This window comes from Podarcis vaucheri (genome assembly GCF_965113315.1).
Source record: "Podarcis vaucheri genome assembly, chromosome: 8".
Lineage (NCBI taxonomy): Eukaryota > Metazoa > Chordata > Lepidosauria > Squamata > Lacertidae > Podarcis > Podarcis vaucheri.
This window is the reverse complement of record NC_138766.1, coordinates 67,392,125-67,417,078: the sequence shown is the minus strand read 5'-3', so window position 1 is coordinate 67,417,078 and position 24,954 is coordinate 67,392,125. Positions and strand designations below refer to the sequence as shown.

At 42.1% G+C, this 24,954-nt stretch overlaps 1 protein-coding gene across 1 annotated transcript; it reads left to right on the top strand.

The window, feature by feature from the left end:
* Positions 1-19,161, top strand: TMEM64 (transmembrane protein 64). Its single transcript, XM_082233669.1, has 3 exons — positions 1-1,620; positions 15,720-15,875; positions 16,647-19,161. The coding sequence occupies exons 1-3, from the start codon at positions 844-846 to the stop codon at positions 16,836-16,838; spliced, it is 1,125 nt and encodes a 374-aa protein (XP_082089795.1). The 5' UTR covers positions 1-843; the 3' UTR covers positions 16,839-19,161.
* Positions 19,162-24,954: the final 5,793 nt, after the last annotated feature.

Here is a 24,954-nt window from a genome sequence, read left to right as displayed (position 1 = left end):
ATGCCCATCATTTTTTTTTGGGGGGGGTAGGGGAGCGGACCCCTGAAATATTTTATTGAGAGGGGCGGGCACCAAAGGGACCATAAGAGTTGGCTCCACTCGTGACGAGGACGCCCTTTCACGCGTTTGCGTGGCAGCACCCGTGTTCTGCGCGTGAAACTCGTTTAGGACCGTGAGGTGGGATGAGGTGACGATTCGTGAGGGCGACGCTCTGCGTGGAAAGCGAAGCCTCCGTTCAACCGCTGCTTTTCGCCAAGGGGGGCGTTGGTTTGTTCTCTCTGAGGGGGACATATTCGTGAGGGGTTTCCTTTAATGTGTGCAGATAACGTATCTGCGTGAGGCGGAGGCGGAGGAGGCCCGCGCCCCTCCCCCTGGCCCAGCGCCGCCCACCGGCCTCATCTCTCCCGCTGCCACATCGCCCGGCGGCGGCGCCGTCTCCTCCTCCCTCACGCGGGCGGCCGCCTCCGCGCGGAGGCTCCCCCACCGCCGCAGCAGCGGCTGGAGCCCAGAGCGGGGCGGTGCTTCCACGAAGAAGGCGACCGGGTGGCGCGGCCTTGAAGAGAGCCGGCGGGAAATGGAGCCCTGCTGCCGCCGCTCCCTGGGACGCCTGCTCCGCCAAGGCCGCAGCTGCCGAGCCCGCCCGTTCCCCGTTTAAAAGCTCTCCCGCCCGCCTCACAAGCCTCGCTTCTCCTCGGCGGTGGCGGCGCCGGAGATGAGCCAGCGGCCGCCGCCGCCTCCTCCTGCGCCTGCGAAGCCGGGAAGAAGGCGAAGCAGCCGGCCGCTCTGGTCGCTGTAGACGCCGCCGCTGAAGCAGCCGCCGCCGCCGCCGCCGCCGCCCGGGCGATGTGGAGCTTGGGCGCGACGGCGCTGCAGCTGCTCTCGCGGGCGGCCAAGCACGCCTTCGCCCAGGGAGCCCGGCAGGACCTGAACCGCTGGCTGCCCCGGCAGGGGGCGGCGACGGCGGCGGAGCCGGGCGAGGCGCCGGGCCGCGGAGGAGCCTCCGAGGGGCTGTTTTGGGGAGAGCAGAACGGGCTGCACCATTACCCGCCGCCTCCACACCACCACCCCCCTTCCGTGGAGCCGTCGGTGGAGATCCTGCTGTGCCAGCTGCCCGAAGTGGGTCCCGGCTTGCCCGAGGGCAGGACGTGGCGCTGCTCGGGGTGCCTGCTGGGCACCTGCTGGTGCAAGAGCTGCCTGAGCGCGTGCTTCTTGGCGGCGCTGTGCTTCGCCTCGCTGGCCCTGGTGCGCCAGTACCTGCGGGACCTGATGCTGTGGGCCGAGAGCCTGGACAGCCTGGCCGGCGTGCTGCTCTTCACCGTGGGCTTCATCGTGGTGTCCTTCCCGTGCGGCTGGGGCTACATCCTGCTCAACGTGGCCGCCGGCTACCTCTACGGCTTCGTGCTGGGCATGGGCCTCATGGTGCTGGGGGTCCTCATCGGCACCTTCATCTCCCATGTGGTCTGCAGGAAGCTGCTGGCGGAATGGGTGCTGGCCAGGATCCAGGGCAGCGAGAAGCTCGCCGCTGTCATCCGCGTGGTGGAAGGAGGAAGTGGCCTCAAGGTGGTGGCTCTGGCCAGGCTCACCCCGATACCCTTCGGGCTCCAAAACGCCCTCTTCTCGGTGAGTAGCTCTTTGCAAGAAGCTCAGGGGTGCCCGAAGGGATGCCCTTTGCTCTCAGATGCCTGGCTTGTAAAGGGTATTAATACAGAATAGAAAGCACTGGAGAGCCATTTGGGAATAGAACATATATTCTGCCAAATCTAGGTTTTGTGTTCAAATTGTCGATGGGGAGAATGCAAATGATATTGAGAAGCATTGCTTGTGGAGATAGGCTTGGACATTCAGAACTGCTTGAAAGATTTTTGTTTTTCTCCATGGGAGTGGTTTTGAAAAGTTTGCCATGGAAGCATTTAATATATGGGAACCATAAGTCTGTGCTGATTATCCAGGAAGGATAAGTAAGGGCCAAATATACTTGAATGTATATAATGGTAATCCAACATTCTCTTGTAGATGTGATCTGAAGCAGAGGTGCAGAGGCAAAAGGATTCTTAAATCTTTGCCTGCATCAAATGTCATCTTTTCCCTGCTTCTTGCAGGATTATAAAAGCCTAACTTTTAAAACACATAGGGAAAGCTATTTATGGTGCAATCCTAAACTCATGGAACACAATGAGACTTAGAAAACATGCATAGGATTGTTCTATTAGAGCAGGAAAAGGTTGAAGCATCCTTACCTGCTGCTGCCTCCACTGTTGATTAGCCCCACAGGCAGCAGTGCTTTATTAGGTCTCTTGGGCTACAATCAACCATTACGCACATTTGAGTGCAACTTGTACTTTGGTCTGAGTAGGATAGTAAATTCCAGCTGCCTCTTTCAGCTTTTCTGAAAAGTCTTCATGGCTTTTAAATTTCCACATAACTTCAAAAATTCCTTAAATGGAATTCCAAAATAATTCTTAAGGAGAATACTCCTTCATCAGAAAAAAACTCCCATTTCCTTCTAACATCAAAAGAAAACTCTGTTAGAAGGAAATAAAGGTTCAATAAAATTATAGGGGCCAATTCTGTTCTTCAAATTTATGTGGTACCAAAGCATTACTGTTTTTCAAACTTGTGTCAACAATCCTCTTGATATTTAAAATAGGGAGGGTTAACTTCACATTTTCCTATAAGAAAGGTGTAGGTACTGTTGAGTTGGAACTTTTGGAAAACGCATATGTCTATGTTTGTACAATTTTAAAGCTACAGGAGAGAACTTGCAGCTAACCCTTGCTTGAATGTTATAAATATTTTAAACATGTGACTTGATTAAAAACTTACGTGTGCCTTACTATGTGTAAATAGGTGATTATAATAGGTTTGGGTTTTTTGGGCTGGGAAATCTTAACCATACTTTGTAGTTTACTCTTATTATAATTCCCTCCCCCCATAACATGCAGAAAGAACATACAACTGTGTAGATCAGCAGCAGTGCTATGCTTCCCCCAGAGTGTAAACATACCGTATTTTTCATCCCATAGGACGCTCCGTCCCATAGGACGCACCTGTTTTTTTTTGGGGGGAAATAAAGGAAACATTTTTTCCTTTATTTCCCCCCCAAAAGCAGGTCAGGGAAACAGAACCAGGTCGAGGAACAGCGGGATGGCGGCGCTGCGCCTCCCTGCTGTCCCCCGAGCTTGTGGGGCTGGCCGATGTCTGCCCGGCACGAGGGGCGCTCTGCATCAGGGCGCCCCCCCCCTGCGGGGCAGCAGGCTGCTATCTGCAGAGTGCGGAGCCTTGCAGGGAACTCCTGCAAGGCTCCCCACGCTGTGGATGTCTGCCTGGTGCGGGGGGCGCTCTGCTTCAGGGCTCTCGCGCTGGGCAGCAGGCTGCTATCCGCAGCGTGGGGAACTCCTGCAGGGCTCCAACATGCTGCAGATGTCTGCCCGGCGCGGGGGGTGCTCTGCTTTCAGGGCGCCCAACGCTCCGGGAAGCAGGCTGCTATCCGCACCCTAGACATCCCTGTGGGACCTCCCCGACCCCTCTCGCTCTCCAAGCTTCAGCAAAAGCCTGCATTCGCCCCATAGGACGCACCCAGATTTCCTCTTCATTTTTGGAGGGGGAAAAGTGCGTCCTATAGGGCGAAAAATATGGTACCTTTGAAAAAATCCAGCTCACTAGAGGGATTCTTCAGTGATATTATTAGTGATAAAGGGGGAAAGCAAGTGTTTTAAAACACCAACAGTTTGAATTAGGGATAACTCAGTGGATAGAGCAGGAGAGACTTAATCTCAGGGTTGTGGGTTCAAACCCCATGTTGGCCAAAATATTCCTTCATTGCAGGATGTTGGACTAGATGACCCTCGTGGTCCCTTCCAACTCTACAGTTCTATGATTCTACATTTGTCACATTCAAGTGCCTTACCAATGCAGTCTTATGCATGCCTACTCAGATGTAAGCCCCACTGAGTTCATTGGGTTTACTTCCAGGTAATACTGTGTAGGGTTGAGGTATGCAAACTTAAAAAAAGTTGGAGTTGACAATCTGGTAGCTGAGTTTATTTTTTAGTACTTTTTAGAGGTTTAGTAAAACTTGTGAGTTTACTTTTTAGTAAGTGTGCTTAGAATTGCATCTTCAGTTACTTACTTTGGGATTACTGCTATGATGCTGAGCTTATGTGTTCTTCAGTTTGTGTTTATCCTTATTCTGTGATGCCCTCTTAGATAGTCTCCCAGCTCTTTGACAGCTGCTTCTGAGTAAACAGCTCTTGTGAAATGACTACAACGTTTAAAGGACTGAACCATGTGGGCAGATGCTGATCGTATTGGTGTCTCCAAGGAATTGGTTCACGTCTGTGCAGTTCAGTCACTTAAACACTCCCCCAACCCTGTGGGAGCTGTTTACAGATAAGTGGCTTTCACAGTACCAGAAGATTGCCTAAAGGTGCCTGTGTGTTGCTCCTTAAAACGTACTGTGCATTAGTGCACCTGCAACATTTTAATTTGAGCCAGCGATCCTTTTTGGAGCAAGCACCCCAAAGTGTAACTCAATAACAGTAGATCATAAAAGAGTATGAGTCTGTGTGCATTCTTTGATAACGATATCACAGTGGTACTCCTAAGAGATAATAATGAAATTCAACAAAGAGTCTTGTGGCACCTTAAAGGCTTTTATTATGGCATGACCTTTGGTGCATCCATCTGGTGACATGGGTTCTGCTCCACAAAAGCTTTTGCCATAATCAGTTTGCTGGTCTTTAAATAACTACTCTTTGCTTTTTGCTTCAGCAGACTAACAAACCCACCCTTTTGAAAATTGCTATAATGAAATCTAGTAATACTACAAATGGATGAACCATGGAAGACATTAATTCACATCTGTAACTCATTTCTGGAAAATCATATTTTAGTATGCTAGATACATAGGGACATCTGGATTCTGTAATTTAGCATGACATCTGGAACTCACTCCTTTCTGTTACTTTTTTCATTGTTTTAGTACCTGTGTGAAATTGATACTCTTTGTTATGTGTAATATTTCCATATACTTTTGGTATGTGTAATATTTCATTATACCTTCGTGGTCTATCTTATATGATGGTTTTTCAACTTTTTTATTGTTTTGGGGATATGCTGTCCTAGTTGTGGCAGCTTTTCACAAAATAAGGATATAACATAAATGGTGCAACATGTTAGGAGTCTGGTCCTAGCACTTACAATTGCTTTCTTATGGGATTCTGCATGGGAATTTCAGGAAACCAAGGAACTTTTAAGTAGTCAGAGAAAAAGTAACCTAAAGGCTTGTCATTATTAGCACCCATCTGACTCGAGAGACAATGGAGTACACCTCTGGAGGTGAAGTCAAATCGCTGGAGAATCACAGCACCTGCTGTGGCTGCAGAGACCAGTAACTTGTAACAGCTGCCTCCCACATGGTTTTTGCTGTATTAACACCTAGTGCCATTAGTGACCTCTCTAGGGCACAAGCCTGAGCAGTGTGTTTGGAGGTATGGAGGTCCTGGGCTGCCCAGACAACAAGACGCCCTCTCAGCCTTGCTGATTTGGTACAAAGGAAAACAAAATATGTTTGGCACCAGCTTGGCTGCAGGAGCTGCTGAAAGGAGGCATACAAGGCATAGGGACTTCACTGTACCTTTCTCACGAATTGCAATGGCAGCAGAGGTTTAGGATCAGAGTTTTCCTTTTCCCTTTTATTTCCCGAGTTGACAAGCCCAGTTTGCCCCTCATTTCCCTCGACAGCACATGCAGTAACCGCCTTCTTGACCATTGGACCCACTGTTGATCTCATCCACTCAACCACCGGAGGCTGACTTTGTACATGGGGAGTCCCTAACTCACCAAGAGATTGAGACCCATTGGCTACCCTCACCTGGTTTAGCTGGGGTGTGGCTGCTGTCGCATGCTGATAGCTTATCGGAGCCACAGGTGAGAGCTGAGTGCAGAGTGGCAGAGTGGGAATGAAAGGTTGAAAAGCTACCTCAGAAGGAACACAGCATTTCCCCCACCAGAGGTACTACTCCTCCCCTAATACCCCATACACTTCAACTTATAGACTAGTTTCATAGAATTCTTACATTCTTACATCCAAGTCCTTTATGAGTATAAACTGTTATGACATGTGTGAATTTGTTTGGTGGGGTGTATACATCAAGCCCTTGAATAATTCTGGAATATCCTAACTGCAACCATCAGGTCATGCTAAACTGTTACAAGAGAGTAGATTCGGAGATTAATTAAAATATCAGATGATTTCATTTAGCTTGAAAACATGGTGGTACTCCCATTACTTCTGTTACTTTTGGAAGCTTGCAGAAATTGCTTGTATGTGATTCTAAGTATTCCTTTGAAGATGGAACAGTAAAAACTGTGTGGAAGTACTCCAGTACAGGAAATTAGTAAATAATGATCTATTGGAATAAAGGTACTTGGAGTCTGTTAGGAACACTTAGATATCCATGCTGCCCAGTCCTAAAATTGTGTACAGTACAGTACAGTAAGTTCCAGTATGTTCACTGGGACATAATCCCTCCCTTTTAGGTAAATTAGGATTGCAATTATAAACTAGGTTCATGGTTGTGAAAGGCAAGCATCTTGAGAGAGCAATTCCTTTTTGAGTGCCTTTAGTTTATCAGTTCTGCAATGCAGTGTGCAGGACTGTATATTAATGGATGCTTGATGCATGAAGCTTTTCCTACACAGATAAAAATCCAAGTGCAGAGAATCACACTGCACACATGAAGGTGAATTTCTCTATGTGATCAATGGCAATAGCCTCCTTATTTGGTTAGTAGAGTAAAAGGTTTGATGATGATGATGATTTTATTGCAAAGCTCAGGTAGTTGTAAAGCAGTAAAAAATCAACAACACCCAACCCTCTCCCATGTAGGTTGGTCAGTTGATCTGATGCGAGACAAGATTATGTCTTCTGGATCCAACCCCCTAAGATTTGACTATTTTGAATGGTAGGCAGCGCACAATCAGTACAACATGTCACTTATTGTGTCCTATTTATAATGCTTGACATCAAAAGTTGGCCTTTTCTCCTCCATTTCTTCCTTTGACATAAAAAGCAAGTGTTAAATCAGTCTGCTTGGTAACAGATCATCAGACAATAAAGCTAAAATCCTTCAACCACTTAACATGGAAGTAAGCCTCATTTAGCTCAGTGGAACATATTTCTGAGTAGACCAGAATATGCTTGCACTTTAAATGTGGGTATTAACATTTTTCATAAAATTTAAACAATGCTATCTTTACAAAGAAAGTATAATTGAAATATAAAAACGGAAAGGAAAGCAGAAAATGTGATCTAAATTTTCAGCTTTCCATGATCAAGTTAATAAACGCTCAGGGCCATGCCAATGCAGTTAAGTTGCTTTCAGGACCATGTGTCATCTTCTGGCCCATGCACTCAACAGCATGGGTAAAGATCAGTGACTTTAAACAAACATACAAAAGCAAATGGTCCTGAATGTAGGTGCAAGTACAAGCGTATTGGGTGATGTTGCATATTTATTAGCTTGATCATGAGTGGGTGTGTATTTGCATTATATTCTCTTTTTTCCCACAGTTAGAAGCTACTGTGTTTAGTTGCAACCAGGAAAACATTGCACTGATGACTAGGATAACATTTATCCAACGTGTCAGGTCAAAGGTAGTCCTTGACTCTTAGAGTGACAGCATTTCCAGAAAGATAAATAGTATTTGACAGTGAAGTAGTTAGCAGCCCACATGTCTTATCAGATGAACTACTTTTGTAAAAGCATGTCTTATTCCTGAGATGTATATTTTCTCTCTTTCTGAAATATATAAGCAAAAATACAAATATGAGAGGAAAAATTGTACGTAATCTTACGTAAGAGTATCCAGAGAAAATACAGTGGTACCTTGGTTTTTGAACGTCTCCGTTGACGAACATTTTGGTTTTCGAATGCCGTAAACCTGGAAGTAAATGCTTTGGTTTTCAAACACACCTCAGAAGTCGAACATGCCACGCAGCTTCTGCTGAGTGCAATCTCCTGAGGCCTAGCTGTTGGTTGTTGAGTCCTTGGTTTTTGAACATTTCAGAACCTAAACAGTCTTCCGGGATGGATTACGTTCGAAAACAGAGGTACCACTGTACTCATTTCTGCAGGAGAATGTTATAGTAGACATTTCAACAGTGAGCAAAATTTGGGTTCATTCTATTTATTTATTAAGAGTTATATATGTCAGACTCACCAAATCATTCATTTTGGTTGTATTCAGAGCCTTTCTCATCCGTTTTAATTTTGAAGAGTATCCCCTTTTTAATATCTGTCAATTACAACTTTAGGGCTAATAACAGGTTGTCAATTAATGCATTTTTCAGATGAAAAGGCAAAAAAACCAAACAAAACCCAAGGTTTTGAATTTATTTATTTGCATTTAAATAACAGTATCACAAATGGATCTAATTTCAGTTTATACCTGGCCATCTGATATATTACATCAATCACTTTCTTCCAAACTTCAACAACTGGAAGGCATTTCCTTCACAACTGCATGAAGCTGACACCTGATGATTGACATCTCCATCATTTATTATAAGTTCCATAAATATTGTTGACTTTATGTGGGTGAAGAACTATTTGCATAATGATTTATATTGTGTTTCAGATTTAAGCAATATGAGAAGGATCTGATAGACTGAAAAACAGATGGCTGATACCTTTTTTAAATCATTGGCTCCCTGACCTTCATCAGTTGAAGTTTAAGGACATTCACACACTTTCACTGGGCACAATAAGCAAATTTTTTTTGTGTAATTTTGAGCTGATTCAAAAGGTGTTTCATGAATGAGGCTGTTTGCTTGTCTGGTTATAATACTTATATTCCGTTTGATAGATCCAAGAAGTTCTCAAAGCAGCTTACAAAATATTTTTATGATATGATTGCATTCAATGATAGTTTTAGGAAGAGAATTAATATAGCATCCATATGATGCTAGGTTATTTTGGAAGCATTTCCTTTCTTCATCCGTGGTCTCCCTGCTGTTGCCAGGTAGCAATCCCACTGAGGATCTCTGAGGCAAAGGAACTAAGGCTCAGCAGCTGGACCTCACTCAGCCCATGATGGAGGCAAGTCTTGATCAAATCAAGTAGCTATTGTCTTCCTTCTTCAAAATCTACCTTGAAGAAAGACTACAACTACTTCCTCCTACCTTGAAGAAAGACTTTCTTAATACCAACTGTATGTAACATTTGGTAGTAACTTATTTTGGGCTCTATCCTAATCCTTATTCTAAGGAGCTCAGGGAAGATGATAGCATTGTTGAAATGAAGAGAGACAGAATTCACTATCCCCAGGATGCATGAGCTAGAGAGGAGGGTGGTGGTGGTGGTGAGGTAAAATCAATTAGAAATTATGGTAATCCTGTCTTTAATAAAAAAGAAATCTGAATTTTAATACAAACATGTTGAAAGGCACAACATTTATTACTATGTGTGTCCCTTGGTCCCAGGTAATTATATTTTCCACCTACGTGTTCACTTCTTATATTATAAATATTTATGATGCTACCAGGCAAAAAGCCTAGGCATTTGTTTTTCATATCATAGAGGAATACAGTTTTGTGAGGTAGCTACTACAGCCAGCAACCGTTTTAGGCACAGCCAATTGATATGCAGTTGCCGACACGCAGGTCCTTTTGGACCCAGAAGAAGGTGGAACGGAGGTGGCCGATGTGCTGTGCGGCCAGAACGGAACCCCCACGTGAAATGGTTGCCACCTGCATCTGATCTGCAAAATTCTAGGCACTTGCTACCGTCTGATCTTAGTCACAGTTATGTAGAAGTAAGCCTCACTTTGTTCAGTGGGACTTACTTCCTTATAACTGATCAAAGGACTACAACCTTAGCCTTCAAGTAAGTGGTCTTGCTTAATATTCTTGTATGTCTACAGCAAAAGCCAAAAAGACATAATTATGTTTCATAAATCTGTGGTGATAAAGGTTTTGAATTATGCTCCTAGATTACATAAAGATAGATAAAAACCATGTTTTAATTGTTAAAGTAACCCGTTAGTACACATATATTTAGGAAGGGTATGAATTTCAAAATGAGGAACTTAATAGAAGTTAATTTTTCTAAGCGGTCTTTTTTCTTTTTCTTGGTAACTTAAATCAAAATAGATAACTAAATTAAGACCAGTCTGCTCTACTTGCAAAGCAGTGTGAGAAATAAATAAAAAAAGAATAAATATCTGATTAGCTCTTTGTCTCTCAACCAATAAAGTAACTTCCTTCAACTGTCCAGAAGTTGTGGTTTGTTTCTTTGTGGATCACTATGGTGTGTGGTCTCCAAACTTAGATGTTCTGCATTCTCCCCCCCCCCCAAAAAAAAACAAGGTGTTGAGATGAAAATCTTATCTGGATCCCTCTGAGGTCTAAATTGCACATGGTGTTAAGGGCATTGCTTGCTGTGTCCTTTGGGGTTCTTTTATTTGCTAGTAAGTGTGTGTACACATGTGTCTGGGACTCAAGGCGGCTTTGCATAGATAAAATAGAAAAAGCAAAAAACAGAAAAGACAGTAATTAAAATAATTTAAGATAGATCCATTAAAAACACAGGCAACAATAAAAGCCTGTTGGAATAGAAACATCTTCACCTTCCGGCGGAAGGACAGCAAGGAGAGAGCCTGTCTACCTTGTCTAGGAAGGGAGTTCTGAGACCTTGGAGCAGTCACCAAGAAGGCCCTCTCCCATGTCCAGAGCTAAGAGCCTGGGCAGGTTCATATGGGGGAATGGGGGTCTTTCAGGTAGCTTGAGGTTGGAGTGGCATCTCAGTGACAGACTCTGCTCCCATTGCACACAAGTTTGTTTGAACATCTGTCTTCTGTCGAGTCGGACTCTTCTTCAACACTGACTGGCAGCAGCTTTCCAGGACAGGAGTCTCTCCCAGCCTTACTTGGAGGTGCTGGGGATTGCTGAATATAAAGCATGTGCTCTGCCACTGAGCTGTAACCTTTTACCCAAACTTTCTGTAAGGATTTGGGTGCCTATGATTTTATGGGCCAGGGGTGGAGTCTGCTGACCCATTTGTATCCCTCCTCCCGCCATGTAAACCCTGGTTAAAATGCCTATAAAGATTTTTAAAACAATCTTGTAAATTGAGTTCTTCCAGGTTTCTCTCTTTCCCCCTACATTACAGTTTTTTTAAAAAAAGGTTCTGATGTAAAAATAGATATGCAAATGGTTTTATCAAATATGGGTGCCCTAATTTTATTTAAGCATAAAACAGTGTTTATTTTCTATATTTGAAAAACGTATGGTGACTTTAGATTGGATTTAACTTCACCTTGCTAATGAGTTCACTAGACATGCCTCTTTCCTACTGTATAATAATTAGTCCTGAGCCATTTTAGGATGAAAGAAGAAGCAAAGATCATGATCTGTGCAGATAACATCTTACCAGTAGCCTGGGTACATTACAGGCTGAACAAGTTTACTGTCGAGAGGTGTTCATCTAATCCTTGTGATTGTTTCAGAGTACGGTCAAATTTAATGAGTGCCCTACTTAGTATATCTGGTTTCTAATTTAATATTTAATAGGCAGAGAAAGTACTAGTTGCATCCTCCTGGCAATAAAGTAGGTCTCCCATGTGTAAGCTTTCGTAATGTCCCAGATTTCAACAGAATTACAAAAGTTATCAGAAAGTGCCTTTTGGATATATAATGCTGGTAAGTTTATTCACATACCTGTCAATAAAATTTGCTGTAAAACTTCTGCCTAAGTTGAATTCATGCTACTAGTGCAAATACTTTATTGGATTTAGAAGTACTGTAATAAATTGCCTAAAATTGTGAAGTAATTTGTTCACGACTCAAGTGTTTCAGCAGATCACCTTACTGGAGTGCTAAAATGTATTTGATTACTCATGTCACAGCTTCATTTTGAAGAGATATTGTTAAAATACCAACACTATTCTAAAATAGTGGCTACAGGCTATGTTGTGAATCCCCCCCCCCCCCATTAATCATCATTCTAATGCTACATAATGTAATGGTACATAATGCTAAATTGAATAGAATATCATTTTAACGTGCCTTAAAGTGTATGCTGGGAAGGACTGTTTTCATTAAAACTTTAGAAGCTGTTTGGGTCTTCGTATTGCTTGATTTAGGAGCATGTTTTAGACCAGCCATGTTGTACTTCAGGCCCCCGCACCTAAATAGGCCTGTGAAGTGGATTTGAAAAAAACCTACCATGTCCAACTGTTCCATCACCTGACATTCATATGACATCAGGTGCTGTAGTGGTGGTGTCTCTGTGTCTAATTCCAAAAGGAAAATTGGTAGCGCACTATAGGTGCACTTCTGATTCTTTCATTCCAGTGACTGCTTCAGTTTGGCACTTTAAAAATTGGTGCTAGATTCAAGTGGAAAAGAAGAATTCGGAGGGCATTTAGAGTACATTCCTGATTCTTCTTTTGCATCCAGGGTTTAAATTTGAATCACCTGATGTCATATGATGACAGATGATTGACTGGTGGGTGGCCTTGCTCACCTGTCAAAGTTGCCTGTGGGTGGGCCAGTAGAGGGTCCAGTTTGTCAGCTGCATCAAGTTTCCCTGAAGCTTCAGCTGTTGGAGAATGCAGCACCCCTGATGTTGACAAGTGATAAACAGGCCAAGTCTTCATCAGCTTTACTGGCTACCTATTGGCTTCTAGGAACAATTTAAATTGCTGGTGTTGACCTTTTAAAGCAGGCTTCCTCAAACTTGGCCCTCCAGATGTTTTGAGACTACAATTCCCATCATCCCTGACCACTGGTCCTGCTAGCTAGGGATCATGGGAGTTGTAGAGATAGATTAGGTAGTTCCTTGTGGCCCTCTTTTTCAGTCCCTGTGTGGAATGATTGGTAGAAATAGAGCAGTGTATTTTTTATTGTTTCTACTCGTTGTTGAATTGTTCTACTATTCAAATAACATTTGTATGTATAAGTGGTTTTATCAGATATTTTATGTTCCCTTGGAAAACACTGTTGTTAGGTGGCTGACAAGTCTATAAAACAAATAGAAAAGGTAAAGGTACCCCTGACTGTTAGGTCCAGTCACGGACGACTCTGGGCTCTATAGGCTGAGGGAGCTGGCGTTTGTCTGCAGACAGATTCCGGGTCATGTGGCTAGCATAACTAAGCCACTTCTGGCAAACTAGAGCAGCTCACGGAAACGCTGTTTACCTTCCTGCCGGAGTAGTACCTATTTATCTATTTGCACTTTGACGTGCTTTCGAACTGGCAAGGTGGGCAGGAGCTGGGACTGAACAATGGGAGCTCACCCCGTTGCGGGGATTCGAACCGCCAACCTTCTGATCAGCAAGCCCTAGGGCTCTGTGGTTTAGACCACAGCACCACCCACGTCCCTTCAAACAAGTAGAATTAAACTACAAATTATAAACTGTATTTCTAAATATGTGGGAAAAGCCTACCGGCAGTTGGGCTATTAAATATGACATACTAGATTACTTTCAGAACCTCAACACTGTTGGCAGTATGTGTCGTCACAGGCCTCTAGTATGAGTTTCTTTGAATGTTTCTTTGTCCTCCTGTGGGCAAGCTCCTACTTGGAATGTATTACCAAAGGTAACTTATAAATACATTCATATTTTAAAATATAATGTGTTTGTCATACTGAATTTATATATTATTTTTTTAAAATATCTTTTATTGCAAGTTTCAAACAAAGAAAAATCACCAAACATATACAATACCTTCACCAGAAAGTAACAAACAGCAAACATACATAGACAAAAACATAAACATAAAATAAAGAAAATCATAACTATTCATAACATATTTTTCCATACCTAACCGGACTTCCTCACATCTCCCTTCCCAGCGTTCTCTGTACTAAAGTTATAATGTCATACTGAATTTATAAATACTTGGCTATATATCAAAGGAGCCACACCCTGGGAATGGCTTCAACTGGCTGGCTAAACCAGGTGAGGGTTGCTGATGGGTCTCAAACCCTTGGTGAGTTAGGGACTTCTGCATGCAAAGACAGGCTCTGGCAGATTGAGCAGATGAGACCAATAGTGGGTCCAACAGTCAAGAAGGCAATTTCTGCGCATGCTGTAGGGAAATGAGGGGCATATGAGGCTTGTCAACCTGGGAAGGATAACAGTTGCTTGCAGGATATCTTTGGGAGAAGAAAAAGCTAATGAATAAACCCTGCAGAAATCTGGAGTGGAGTCCCTAAAGCAGTTCGATGGCGTCTTGTATGCCCCCTTCTGGCAACTCCTGCAGCCAAGCTGGTATTAAACATATTGTTCTGCTTTCCTTTGGACCACATCAGCCAGGCAGAGAGGGGGGAAGCCCAGCACCTCCATACACAGTGCCCAGGCTTGTGTCCCAAAGAGGTTACTTCAGTGCTGCTAATGCAGGGTTTGACTTCACCTCTGGAGGTGTACTCCATTGTCTCAAGACAGCTGGATTCTGACAAAAATAGCAAAAACCTGTCATAATCTCCAGTTCTGTTTGAAAGTTATTTGTTGTTTATCCACTATTTCACTAAGGGGTTCAAGGCAATATACATGATCCCTTCCCACCTTTTTTAATCCTTATGTCTCCTCAATACTAGTGGAGCATCCTCTGTCATTACAGTGGTACCTCTGGATACGAACGGGATCCGTTCTGGAGCCCCGTTTGCATCCTGAAGTAAACGCAACCCGCGTCTGCGCTTTCGCGGGTCGTGATTCGCCGCTTTCGCGCATACGCATGACATCATTTTGACCGTCTGCGCGAGTGGCAAAACCCGGAAGTAATGTGTTCCGTTACTTCCGGGTTGTCGCAGAGCGCAACCCGAAAGCGCTCAACCTGAAGCAACTTTAACCCGAGGTATGACTGTATATCACAATAATTCAAAATTATAAAAGATTATGGTTATTTTCCATAATCCTTATCTTGCGTACTTTATTGTAAAACTTGCGTTTTTGTTGTACAAAAATTTGGGGCAAGCAGTGTGATGTCTGCAGAAAGAGGTTCAAATGAAATATAGAACAGGAGCATCACTCTGGACTGTGATACAGAAATATAGTCATGAATGACTTCTTAAGAACACTACAATGTTTTGAGAAAAAGTTGCCAATTTATTTCCGAATCTAGATCTGATGAAACACCCTTAAAAAGAAAACGAAAGGAATCTGGTATGAACTGCAGAGTTCTGCCGTTGCAGGAATTGTAGTAAATGGCATATCCTACTTGAACTGTATAGTTAAAAGCTATACAAAAAAGTTGGAAAAGAGAGATTTAACTGGAAGAACTAATAGGTGTTTTTTCATAAATGTATTCGGTGGAATTTTCCATGTAGCTACTTATTTACTTCCTGATTTGGACCTTTTCCTGAAATAAGTTTGCATCTAGTAATCCAAAACGATTGTAATATTATTTTAACTTTAACTTTTAGCATTCATAAAGAATTTTTAAAATCCTTAAGCCAATTAAAATATGTAAAAATATTTTCCCAGTAGACTTATGTAGCTTCATAGATGTTATCATGGATTTTGTACTTCAAAATAAATTTTAATTACTTTATGTTCAAATATGAACACTATGGTTGTACTTTTAGGTATATTGAAATAAGTGGTTCCTGTTAGCCTTGGGGCTGGTGATGGTGTCTTTGGGAGATTTAGAACATGTAACTAATCAAGAGAATTCGTTTTTTCAGGTTACATTTTATGCCTTCTTTTTTATTTAGATAACGGATCTTTCATTACCAAACTATCTGATGGCTTCTTCCATTGGATTGCTTCCAACTCAACTCTTAAACTCCTATCTGGGCACCACCTTGCGCACTATGGAGGATGTCATTGCAGAACAAAGTGTTAGTGGCTACTTCATTTTTAGTTTACAGGTAAGCCATTTTTTAGCCCTTACTCAAAAAATTCATTTTTATAGCCTTTTGTCTCATTACGGTATGTGTTTAATGAAAAGTAAGTCCTACTGTGTTAAATGGTATTCACTCCCAGGTAATCTGCATGGTTAACATTGGCTTGGATTGTAAGGCTCCTTTTATTTATATTATATTGTAGTGCAGTTCTCTTTGAAAGCCATCCAAGTTGGTGGCCCATCACACTGTTTTGTGGGGGCGAGTTTTGTAGTTTGAGTATACAGTAGAACCTCTACTTACAACCGCCTCCACTTGCGGACGTTCCAAGTTGCAACTGCGGCAAACCTGGAAGTAACTGGAGGGTTTGCTGCCGTTTGCGCATGCGCAGGAGCAGCGATTGCCGTTCGCTCATGCACACAACGGCGCCTCTTCCAGCAACCAGTTTTGCCATAAGGACGGGCCTCCAGAACTGATTGTGGTCATGAGTAGAGGTTCCACTGTATGTTGCGTGAAGAAATACTTTATTTTGTCTGTCCTGACTCTCTCTGCATTTAGCTTCATTGAATAGCCTCGGGTCATATGATTTGAGGGGAGGAGAAAAACTCCTTCCCTCCACTTTCTCTGCATTGCACATATGTGAACGTGACATTCTTTTTAACGCAGCTGCTGCTAGCGTGACCTATAAAGCCTATTTGAAAGTTCACCTTTCTCTCACACTTTGAATCTTTTCCTTGTGCTTATTACTGCTGTTGAAAATATTTTTTAAAAGCACTATCACTTCTGTTTCATTCACAGATTGTAATAAGTATAGGCCTCATGTTTTATGTTGTCCACCGGGCTCAAGTGGAATTGAATGCAGCCATAGTCGCATGTGAAATGGAAATGAAGACATCACTTGTTAAAAGCAGTCTACCAAGCAACAGCAATTCATCCTTTTGCAGCAAGAGGACGCTTGCATTTTCTGGAGGAGGAATCAACATTGTATGAGTCCCGCCCCCCTCCTCCTGAAGTATTATATTAACTTTCTTTGTGAATCTGGACAGCCTAACATATTGCCTAGACATCTCAAAAAGACTTAAATCCCGAACAGTGGAGGATGCATTATATCTCAAACAACTTGGTGGTTTTTAAATTGCAAAATGGGCGGCTTTTTGTAAGGTGGCTAAGTGACTGTAAATATAGATGTAAGTCTGGCTGCACCTTTTGTCATTATTATACGTGTCATGGCCTGTAGTCTGCACTTTAGGTTTGTTTTGTGTTTCCTTTTTCAAACGGAGAAAAAATACCCTTGAAACATTTTTTCTTTTCTTTTCTGCTTAGCGTTATTTATAAGGCTGACTAATAATATACAGTAGATCTTCAATGCTGGCGAATGAGTGTAAAGTATGCAACTCCGTGTACAGTACTCTTGAATGTGCTTAGCTTTCAAAGTATTTCCAGAAAGCAGTATGTTCTTCTCTCACGAGCAAGAGGGCAATCCAGCAAAGGGAAGGTTCTTCTTAGGGCTGGGAAGGCAAAACTCTAGTACTTTCTGAAAAGGACAGCTCTCTCCCTCCCAGTATCCAGTCATTTCCTGTCTGCGACAGGTTACAGGGTTTCTCCACAGTTCTTTTGGGGACCTGCTAAAAAGGAAAGTGCGGGAGCATTTTTGCTATTTGGGGACTATTTGGCTCCCTTACCTTGCTTTTTTTAATTTCTTGTGGGGCCCGGGGGAGAACACATTATATAAATATTTGGTTGAATGTATTTTTGTAAGCCACTGAAATATTGTGGAGCCATTCATAATTTTTCACGTAAGTTTAAATCCTACATTGTGGGACTGAAGTGCTCTTATATAACGTTTTGAGTTACACTGTGTAATATGCAAAGTAAAAGAGAAACTACAAAGAACTTAATATGATTGTGGCCAATAGCAGTCTGAGGGAGAACTTGTAGGTGAAATACAAGTCTTTGACCTGGTTTTATCATCCTCGTTAGTGACGAAAAGGGCTCTTCCATTACAAACGCATTTCTAGCTAGCTAGAGTTTGGGGGGTGTAAATCGGCTTCGCTTTGTACTGAGCACCATAAGACTTGCAAAGCAGGAGGAACTAAATCTCTCTGAAAATACTATGGTACTAACAAATAACGTGGCCTTTATTTTATGCGGAAGACCTTTTGGTTTTTCTTTAATAAAAGCTTTAAAAATCAACACAGTTCCTCCCTAATACTTTCCTCTGGTCATCAAATGATACTCTTCTGGTATGTTTTGTGCAGTACATTGGTACTTGTACCAGTGAAATGCTGTGAAGATTGCATGTGCCCCTTCTTCTTGCATGTGTAAAACATTTGCAAAAATTAGGAAAAACAGGTTTTCCATCTTAAAAAAAAAAAAAAATGACTAGAAAAGGGCAGAAATGTCTTTCAAGGCTCAGGAATCCGTAAATGTTTTTAAAAGAATATATTTCATATGATGTGATGGACTCTCCACAGAAGGATCGCCAAGTCTCTTCTTCGTGGGTTTGAACAGACTGAAATAATCTCGTGTGTGTCAGTTCCATAATTCTCTACAGATACATATTTGTATACTCTCAAAAATGCTTCATAGAAGTTGGAACCAGCACAAAACTACTTTGAACTCAAATAACCTTATTTTTTTGTCTTAATTAGTTTCTTGTCAACAATAAAGTACAATTTGGGCTGTTACAATTTTGTGTTAACTTATTGCCCCCCCCTTTCTTTTTTGTATGTGTGTCACCTGGATGCAATCAGTTTTGGGTTGTTGTTTTTTTGCCAGTTATGTGTAAACTACCATCTGTAGAAAAGAAGGGCCACAGTCTAAAACCATATGTCCATTAGATTTTGTGTTTGGTTGTGGCAAATTGCTTTCAGGGTTATAGTTAGTCCGGAATAGTTTGCTATTGAGAATATACCATACTTTTTTTTGGTACAGTAATTGCACAGTTCCAATATGTCCCCAGTCACCTTGAAATGGTGGTCATACATCTTAGCAACATTTCCTTTCTTGAATCCATTGACATTTCTGAAACTACTTGCAAGCAACTGTTTGTTTTTTTTGGGGGGGGGAATTTAGCGTTATTCTCCTACACCTGCATTAGTTTGTCCCTTTTGAAAACTGACAGTTCGGTTACTATTTAAGGGCACTGTTTGACAGTGAAAGATTGCTGATCCCTTTGTTACCAAGGGTTTTTATTTGAAAAGTAACTCCAGTAAGCAAAGTAACCTGGATGTCATCCCACTTAAGACTTTACCAATACATGTATTTTGTGGACTCCTTTGATGACAACAATAAAGAAGACTTTGCAAAGCTGCATTCTCAAGTGCTTTTAGTTCCATTGTGTTTTGCAACCAAATTAACTTCACTGTGTAAACATTTTAAAACAATAATCTCCTTAAAGTTTCTGCTTTTGGCGTGATAACTTGTGTACAAGTTAATAGAAAATATGCATAAAAGTTTTTTTCTTTTCTTTTTGTATCTTGCCAATCATTTTATACAATAAATTCACTCTTTATTCTGCTTGTGTAGATGTGAGCTTTAAGTCTTCTACTGTAGCGTGTGGCTTGGCTCATTTGATAGAGCCACCTATGTACTGAACTGTTACTTTGAAGCAGGCAGCCATCACTGGTAGGAGGCCTCTTGTCTGTTCCTGCTCAATGTCGGTTAAGTCAGTGTTCCCCAACCTTGGGCCTCCAGCTGTTTTTGGACTACAATTCCCATCATCCTTGACCACTGGTCTTGCTAGCGAGGGATGATGGGAGTTGTAGTCCAAAAACAGCTGGAGGCCCAAGATTGGGGAACACTGGGTTAAGCTATAGGCATTGGCTCCCTTTGTATGTTAGTACATGGAGGATCTTATATAGACTTAGAACACAGGAAGGCCTTTTTAGTCGAGCATCCTGTTCTTTTGTGGCCAACCATATGCCTATCAGAAGTCCATAAGCAAGGCTGCTTAAAATAGAGGCAAAAACTGGGAATGAATACCACTATTTTAACCTAGCCTTCTCATCAAAATGATTGTTTTTTGTGATTTTTTTTTCAGATGACCCATTCTTTACTTCTGTTTCTTTAATTTATTTTACTTCAATGTTACTCTTGTGTTTTTTGCATCCTGCTCTGTTTTAATGGCCGCATTGAAATTCTGCGTGTTATCCAAATACTTTCCATGCACGTTAAGAAAAAAAATTGTGTGATGTCTGGAATTTCTGGAATGTTATAAACCTTTTTGCATCAAGCCAGTTGCTTTCTTGGAATATTTTAACATCTCTTTCATGCCAAGTCTTATAATCTCAACAAGACCTGGCGTGTGTGTTGGGGTAGGGGCGTCGGTGCAGTTGAATGAGAGAATGGGTGTGTTCTCAGTACATGTATGTGCCCCCCTGTCCCATGTGACAGTGAGGGAAAAATTCCCCACTCCTGTCCTAAAGCCAAATAAGCCTTGTGGAAAATACCTAGGGGCTTGACAGAACCACTGGCACCAACCTGTATCGTCACACATAAAGCAGGGGCCTGGTCTGTGTCAGTTCTAAAATTGTGAATGTGTTTTACATATGATGCACCAAACGTGACTTTTGTCGTTGGAGCACAAAGCATCTCCTAAGATCAAGCCTTTGCAGATGTTTTCAGTGCAGACATTGCAGGCTAAAAATATCGTCAGATGTTTTTTAAACAGTATAGTGTGCAATAGACAGCTGCTTTTGTTTGTAGCATGGATCTTCAGACTGTCCAGTTCCAAAGAGATCGGATCTGATTGATTATGATAAGTACCTGAAGATTATGAAGTTCATTCTTGCCGTTTCCTGTAAAACTGAAATACTTCTGAGGACAGCAATGTTACTTGTTTCCATATCTCATTTCAAGCAGCTGATTCAGCGTTACTGTACCTCGCAACATGATGTGCGAAGGCTAGAAAAATTACTGAACACTCCCTCCCCCATTTTTTGCTTGAAACCTTTTTGGTTTTTTCATGAAAAATGAAAAAAAATGGATTATGAAATATTTTCTTTTAGAATGATGAATTAAATATTTAAGGTAGGAAGGCAAGGTGTATGGAAAACAAGAGGAGACATAGTCAAAATAAAAAAATTCCTTCCAGTAGCACCTTAAAGACCAACTAAGTTAGTTCTTGGTATGAGCTTTCGTGTGCATGCACACTTCTTCTGTGTATCTGAAGAAGTGTGCGTGCACACGAAAGCTCATACCAAGAACTAACTTAGTTGGTCTTTAAGGTGCTACTGGAAGGAATTTTTTTATTTTGACTATGGCAGACCAACACGGCTACCTATCTGTAAGAGGAGACATACTTTTCAGTATAAATAATAATTTGTTTTACCATAATGTTGCTGGTTTCTGTTTTTGTTTTTGTCATAAACCAGCAAAACCAAAGAGTTGCTAGGCTCCTTATACAGTAGTTCAACAACTTGTAGCTCAATTTGTGACAACAACTTTAAATTCACAATTATTGTCTGAACTACTTTTAGATATGATAATTCTGTGTTGAACCGAGGTATGCATAATGCATTTTCCTGAAGTAACAAACCACTCTGAGAATTTTCTTTTTTTGCAATTGAGTGGCTAATGAAATTTTATGAAGTAAATAAATTGACTTTTGATATGTAAAGACTGTGAAAAAAAGTTTGCACCCCCCATTTTTCTGAAGCTTTCTTTTCCCCACAGAAATTTTACATGTCTACTCCCAGGCCAACATATTATTTTCCTGTATAAAGGAGATCTGTGGCATGCAGTTTCTGAGCTGTTTGAATTCTGCATTGTTAATATCTAGAGCTATACTGACAGTGGCGGATTTAGAAAATGAGAAGCAGAGAGTGAAAGACTTGGCTGGGAAAACTTGCATGGGAGGCTGCTCTTGATCTTTCAGTCTGAAGACAGCCAGCAAGACTCTGAATACCTGATGTGCCTCTGCTCTATTGATCTATTTTGCATAGCTCACCTAAAGGACGGCCACAAAATCTTTCAGGCACAGAGGGAATTGCTGAATTGCTGCCTATAAACCTTTCCTTTCAAACCACACTCAATTTCGACTCTCACTACTCTGTAAATTAGGTAGCTATACCGATCTTTTCCCCGTAATCTTCCACTTATGAGTTAATATCCTGTCCTTGATATGGAGAATTAATCGGGAATACAAAAATTAGCTTTGTGGATAACTCCACAAATGAGTTCCTGTCACCACACAGGCGCTAGACAGACATACAAGAGGTGTTGTACCTGAATGCCTGAAGCAGCTTTCTTGGGGTCAGTAAGAATTAGTTGCTACTGTTGGCTGGGATGATAGCTCCATCATCCCACCCTCCTGCAAGGCTAGCAGCCAACCTATTTGCTTAGCTGGGGGTGCAGAGAGGAGAGAGAGTTATGAAGTGTTTATATGCAGTTCAAACAACAAGATAGATGGCGTGGTCAATGGCCCAGTATGGTTGTGTCATGTGTGGGCACGCTGCATTTGCTCTCATCCTTGGGTTTTATTTTCACTGACTTGTCAAATGCCTTGAATGAAAAGGCCCTAATAATCACAGAACTTGAAATTTAGTACCATTTACCAGTGTTGCCCGGGGCAATTACCGTATTTTTTGCTCTATAAGACTTTTTCCCTCCTAAAAAATAAGGGGAAATGTGTGTGCGTCTTATGGAGCGAAAGCAGGCTGCGCAGCTATCCCAGAAGCCAGAACAGCAAGAGGGATTGCTGCTTTGACTGCGCAGCGATCCCTCTTGCTGTTCTGGCTTCTGAGATTCAGAATATTTTTTTTCTTGTTTTCCTCCTCCAAAAACTAGGTGCGTCTTGTGGTCTGGTGCGTCTTATAGAGCGAAAAATACGGTATTGCCCTCTCAGAAGGGCTTCTGAATGTAGAAAGTTTTAGCGACTGTTTCTCTCTCACGCTGTTCTGTGTGATCTCTGTGCAGTCATATGCCTTGGAAAGCAGCATTTCAGAAACTTCAAAAGCTCAGCCTCTGCCCCTGAGAAGGGGAGCTCTATGAAAACTCTGGATCTATATGTGGCTCAAGGCCTTCTCATTTTCTTTTCCATCACCGCCTGTATAGCGTGATAGGAAACTTCCTTTAGAGCTTCAGAATATTTCTCGTAATCCTTGAAAGACTTCTTCACCTTGGCTTTAATCTGTTTTCATCTCCATTTTTTAAAAAACTTCATCTATAAACCAACCAACCAAAAGGATACAGGCAAAATGAGACACAAAGCATTTCCTTTCATTATTTTTGGGGAAAAATTCATTCACTATTATCTTTTTTTTTTAATGGGAAATTTCTGCAGATGCTATGTTTGATGTGTGGAGAAGGTTTTCTGTGCCTGACAGATATGACTGGTGTTTTCCTGCACCCCACAGGTTCATATCATCAGTTTCCACCCACACTGTTTGAGCTTCCTTGAGCAAAGAACGTCAAGACTAGGCCATGTGTGGCTCTCTCTGGATTTGGGCCTGAAATTTTTTTGAGTCGATACCCCTGCCTCTGTACTGATGCCCCTGTCCAATGGTGCTCTTGTAGTAGCCTTCAAGGGCACTGGCACTTTCTGGCCTCATCTGATTTTGGCGACGACCACCTGGCACAGGAGATTGGGGAATGCATCAAAATGCCACAGTGGCCTTGGTGGTGCCTAGAACGCTGCCAGTTCAGATATTTTATGGGTTTAATCTTTCTATTCCCACAACATTGCTAGAGGGGATTAAGCCGACATGCAATTCCTTCAGGAAACTGACCTGGACAAGCCCTGAATCTGTCTGAGGCGGCCCCATTTCAGTTCTTGATTCAGGATTCGTCTAAATCTTTTGCTCACACTTAACATATGTATATGTGCACACACTTTCAATGATTTGTGTAGCAAGTGGTCAAACAGTTTGCTTTCAGGTGTATATTATTAGGAATTGCATGTCCGCTATGCGTATCCTGCCACGATATTGGTGTCGGGCAGTCATGCTGGAGGTACTGTCAATATAATCTCTTCATTGCATTGGTTGACCTTCCTGGAAGTTTTTTTGTGTGGGTTGAACCTTGTTCAGATCAGTCCTCCAAGTTCATTTAAGAATTCATAGGTCTCCTTTGAGCCTTCCCATCCTGGGTATCTTGACAACAAAACCAAATCTCATTTTCTTTCGGAGAATCATAGAACTGTAGAGCCCCCTGAAACGCAGGAATCTTGCCCAATGTGGAGCTCGAACCCACAACCGAGCTACCAATGACTAAAACCAGACATTGCAAACACTCTTTAAAGGGGTGCCATTGCTTGATTTCCACAATGGCGCTATGGTTCCTCCCATGCAGCTTGTGCCAAATGAGAAGAAAACTTGCCTGTACCCACCTCCAAATTGGTCATTTTGCTAATCTCCCATATACGTGTCTGAGCAGAGATTACAAAGAAGAAAGGCAGGTTGCTTATCTGTTGCTTTTGTTGTTCCAAAGGGCCATCTGTGTAGTCAACAGGCAACCCATCCTACTTCCTTGTTGCTGGCCTAACTTTTGATTTGGTCTTGTGTACAAATAACCAGATAGAGATCCTTGGAGCCAACCTTGAGCCATGCAATGACTTGGATGAAGGCCCCCCTAGCTCTAGTTTCCAAAACGCTGTTCCGTGACTGCACAGATGTTCGCTCAGCTCAGAGAACAACAGCTACACCTCAGGAGCATGCTATTCCGTGTAGCTCTGGTATTATGGGATGCACTCCCTGCTGAAAGATGAGACTCCTGGTCTGTATTGGCATTCTGATGGCTTTTGAAGGTGCATCTGTTTACACAAGTACTTCCTTGAGCTCTCGGCCTGAGTCTCCTGCTTTAATAGCTGTATTGTTTTAATGGGATTTGTTTTCTTGTGTATTTTTTTATTATCATTGATGTTTAGATTTTAATGTTTGCATAGCTGGTTTTTATACCACTTAGAAGTTTATTTTGGCACCAAGTGGCATATAAATAAATGATTGGATGCGAGAGCCCTCCTTTGAAAGTTTACTTTGTAAACTATGCCAATTGCTGAAAGTAATCAGGGCCTCTTAGGCTAAAAAGCCTCTACCTTTGGGACTCATTAGGAAGCTCCTGTTAATAAACACATATACACAATCAAGTTTTCACTTTGACCCAGCAG

Excerpts from the sequence above, each read along its gene's own strand:
- TMEM64 (XM_082233669.1), top strand. The coding sequence starts at position 844 with ATGTGGAGCTTGGGCGCGACGGCGCTGCAGCTGCTCTCGCGGGCGGCC. Across the intron at positions 1,621-15,719 it reads TCCAAAACGCCCTCTTCTCG|ATAACGGATCTTTCATTACC; the intron begins GTGAGTAGCTCT and ends TTTTTTATTTAG. Across the intron at positions 15,876-16,646 it reads ACTTCATTTTTAGTTTACAG|ATTGTAATAAGTATAGGCCT; the intron begins GTAAGCCATTTT and ends TTTCATTCACAG.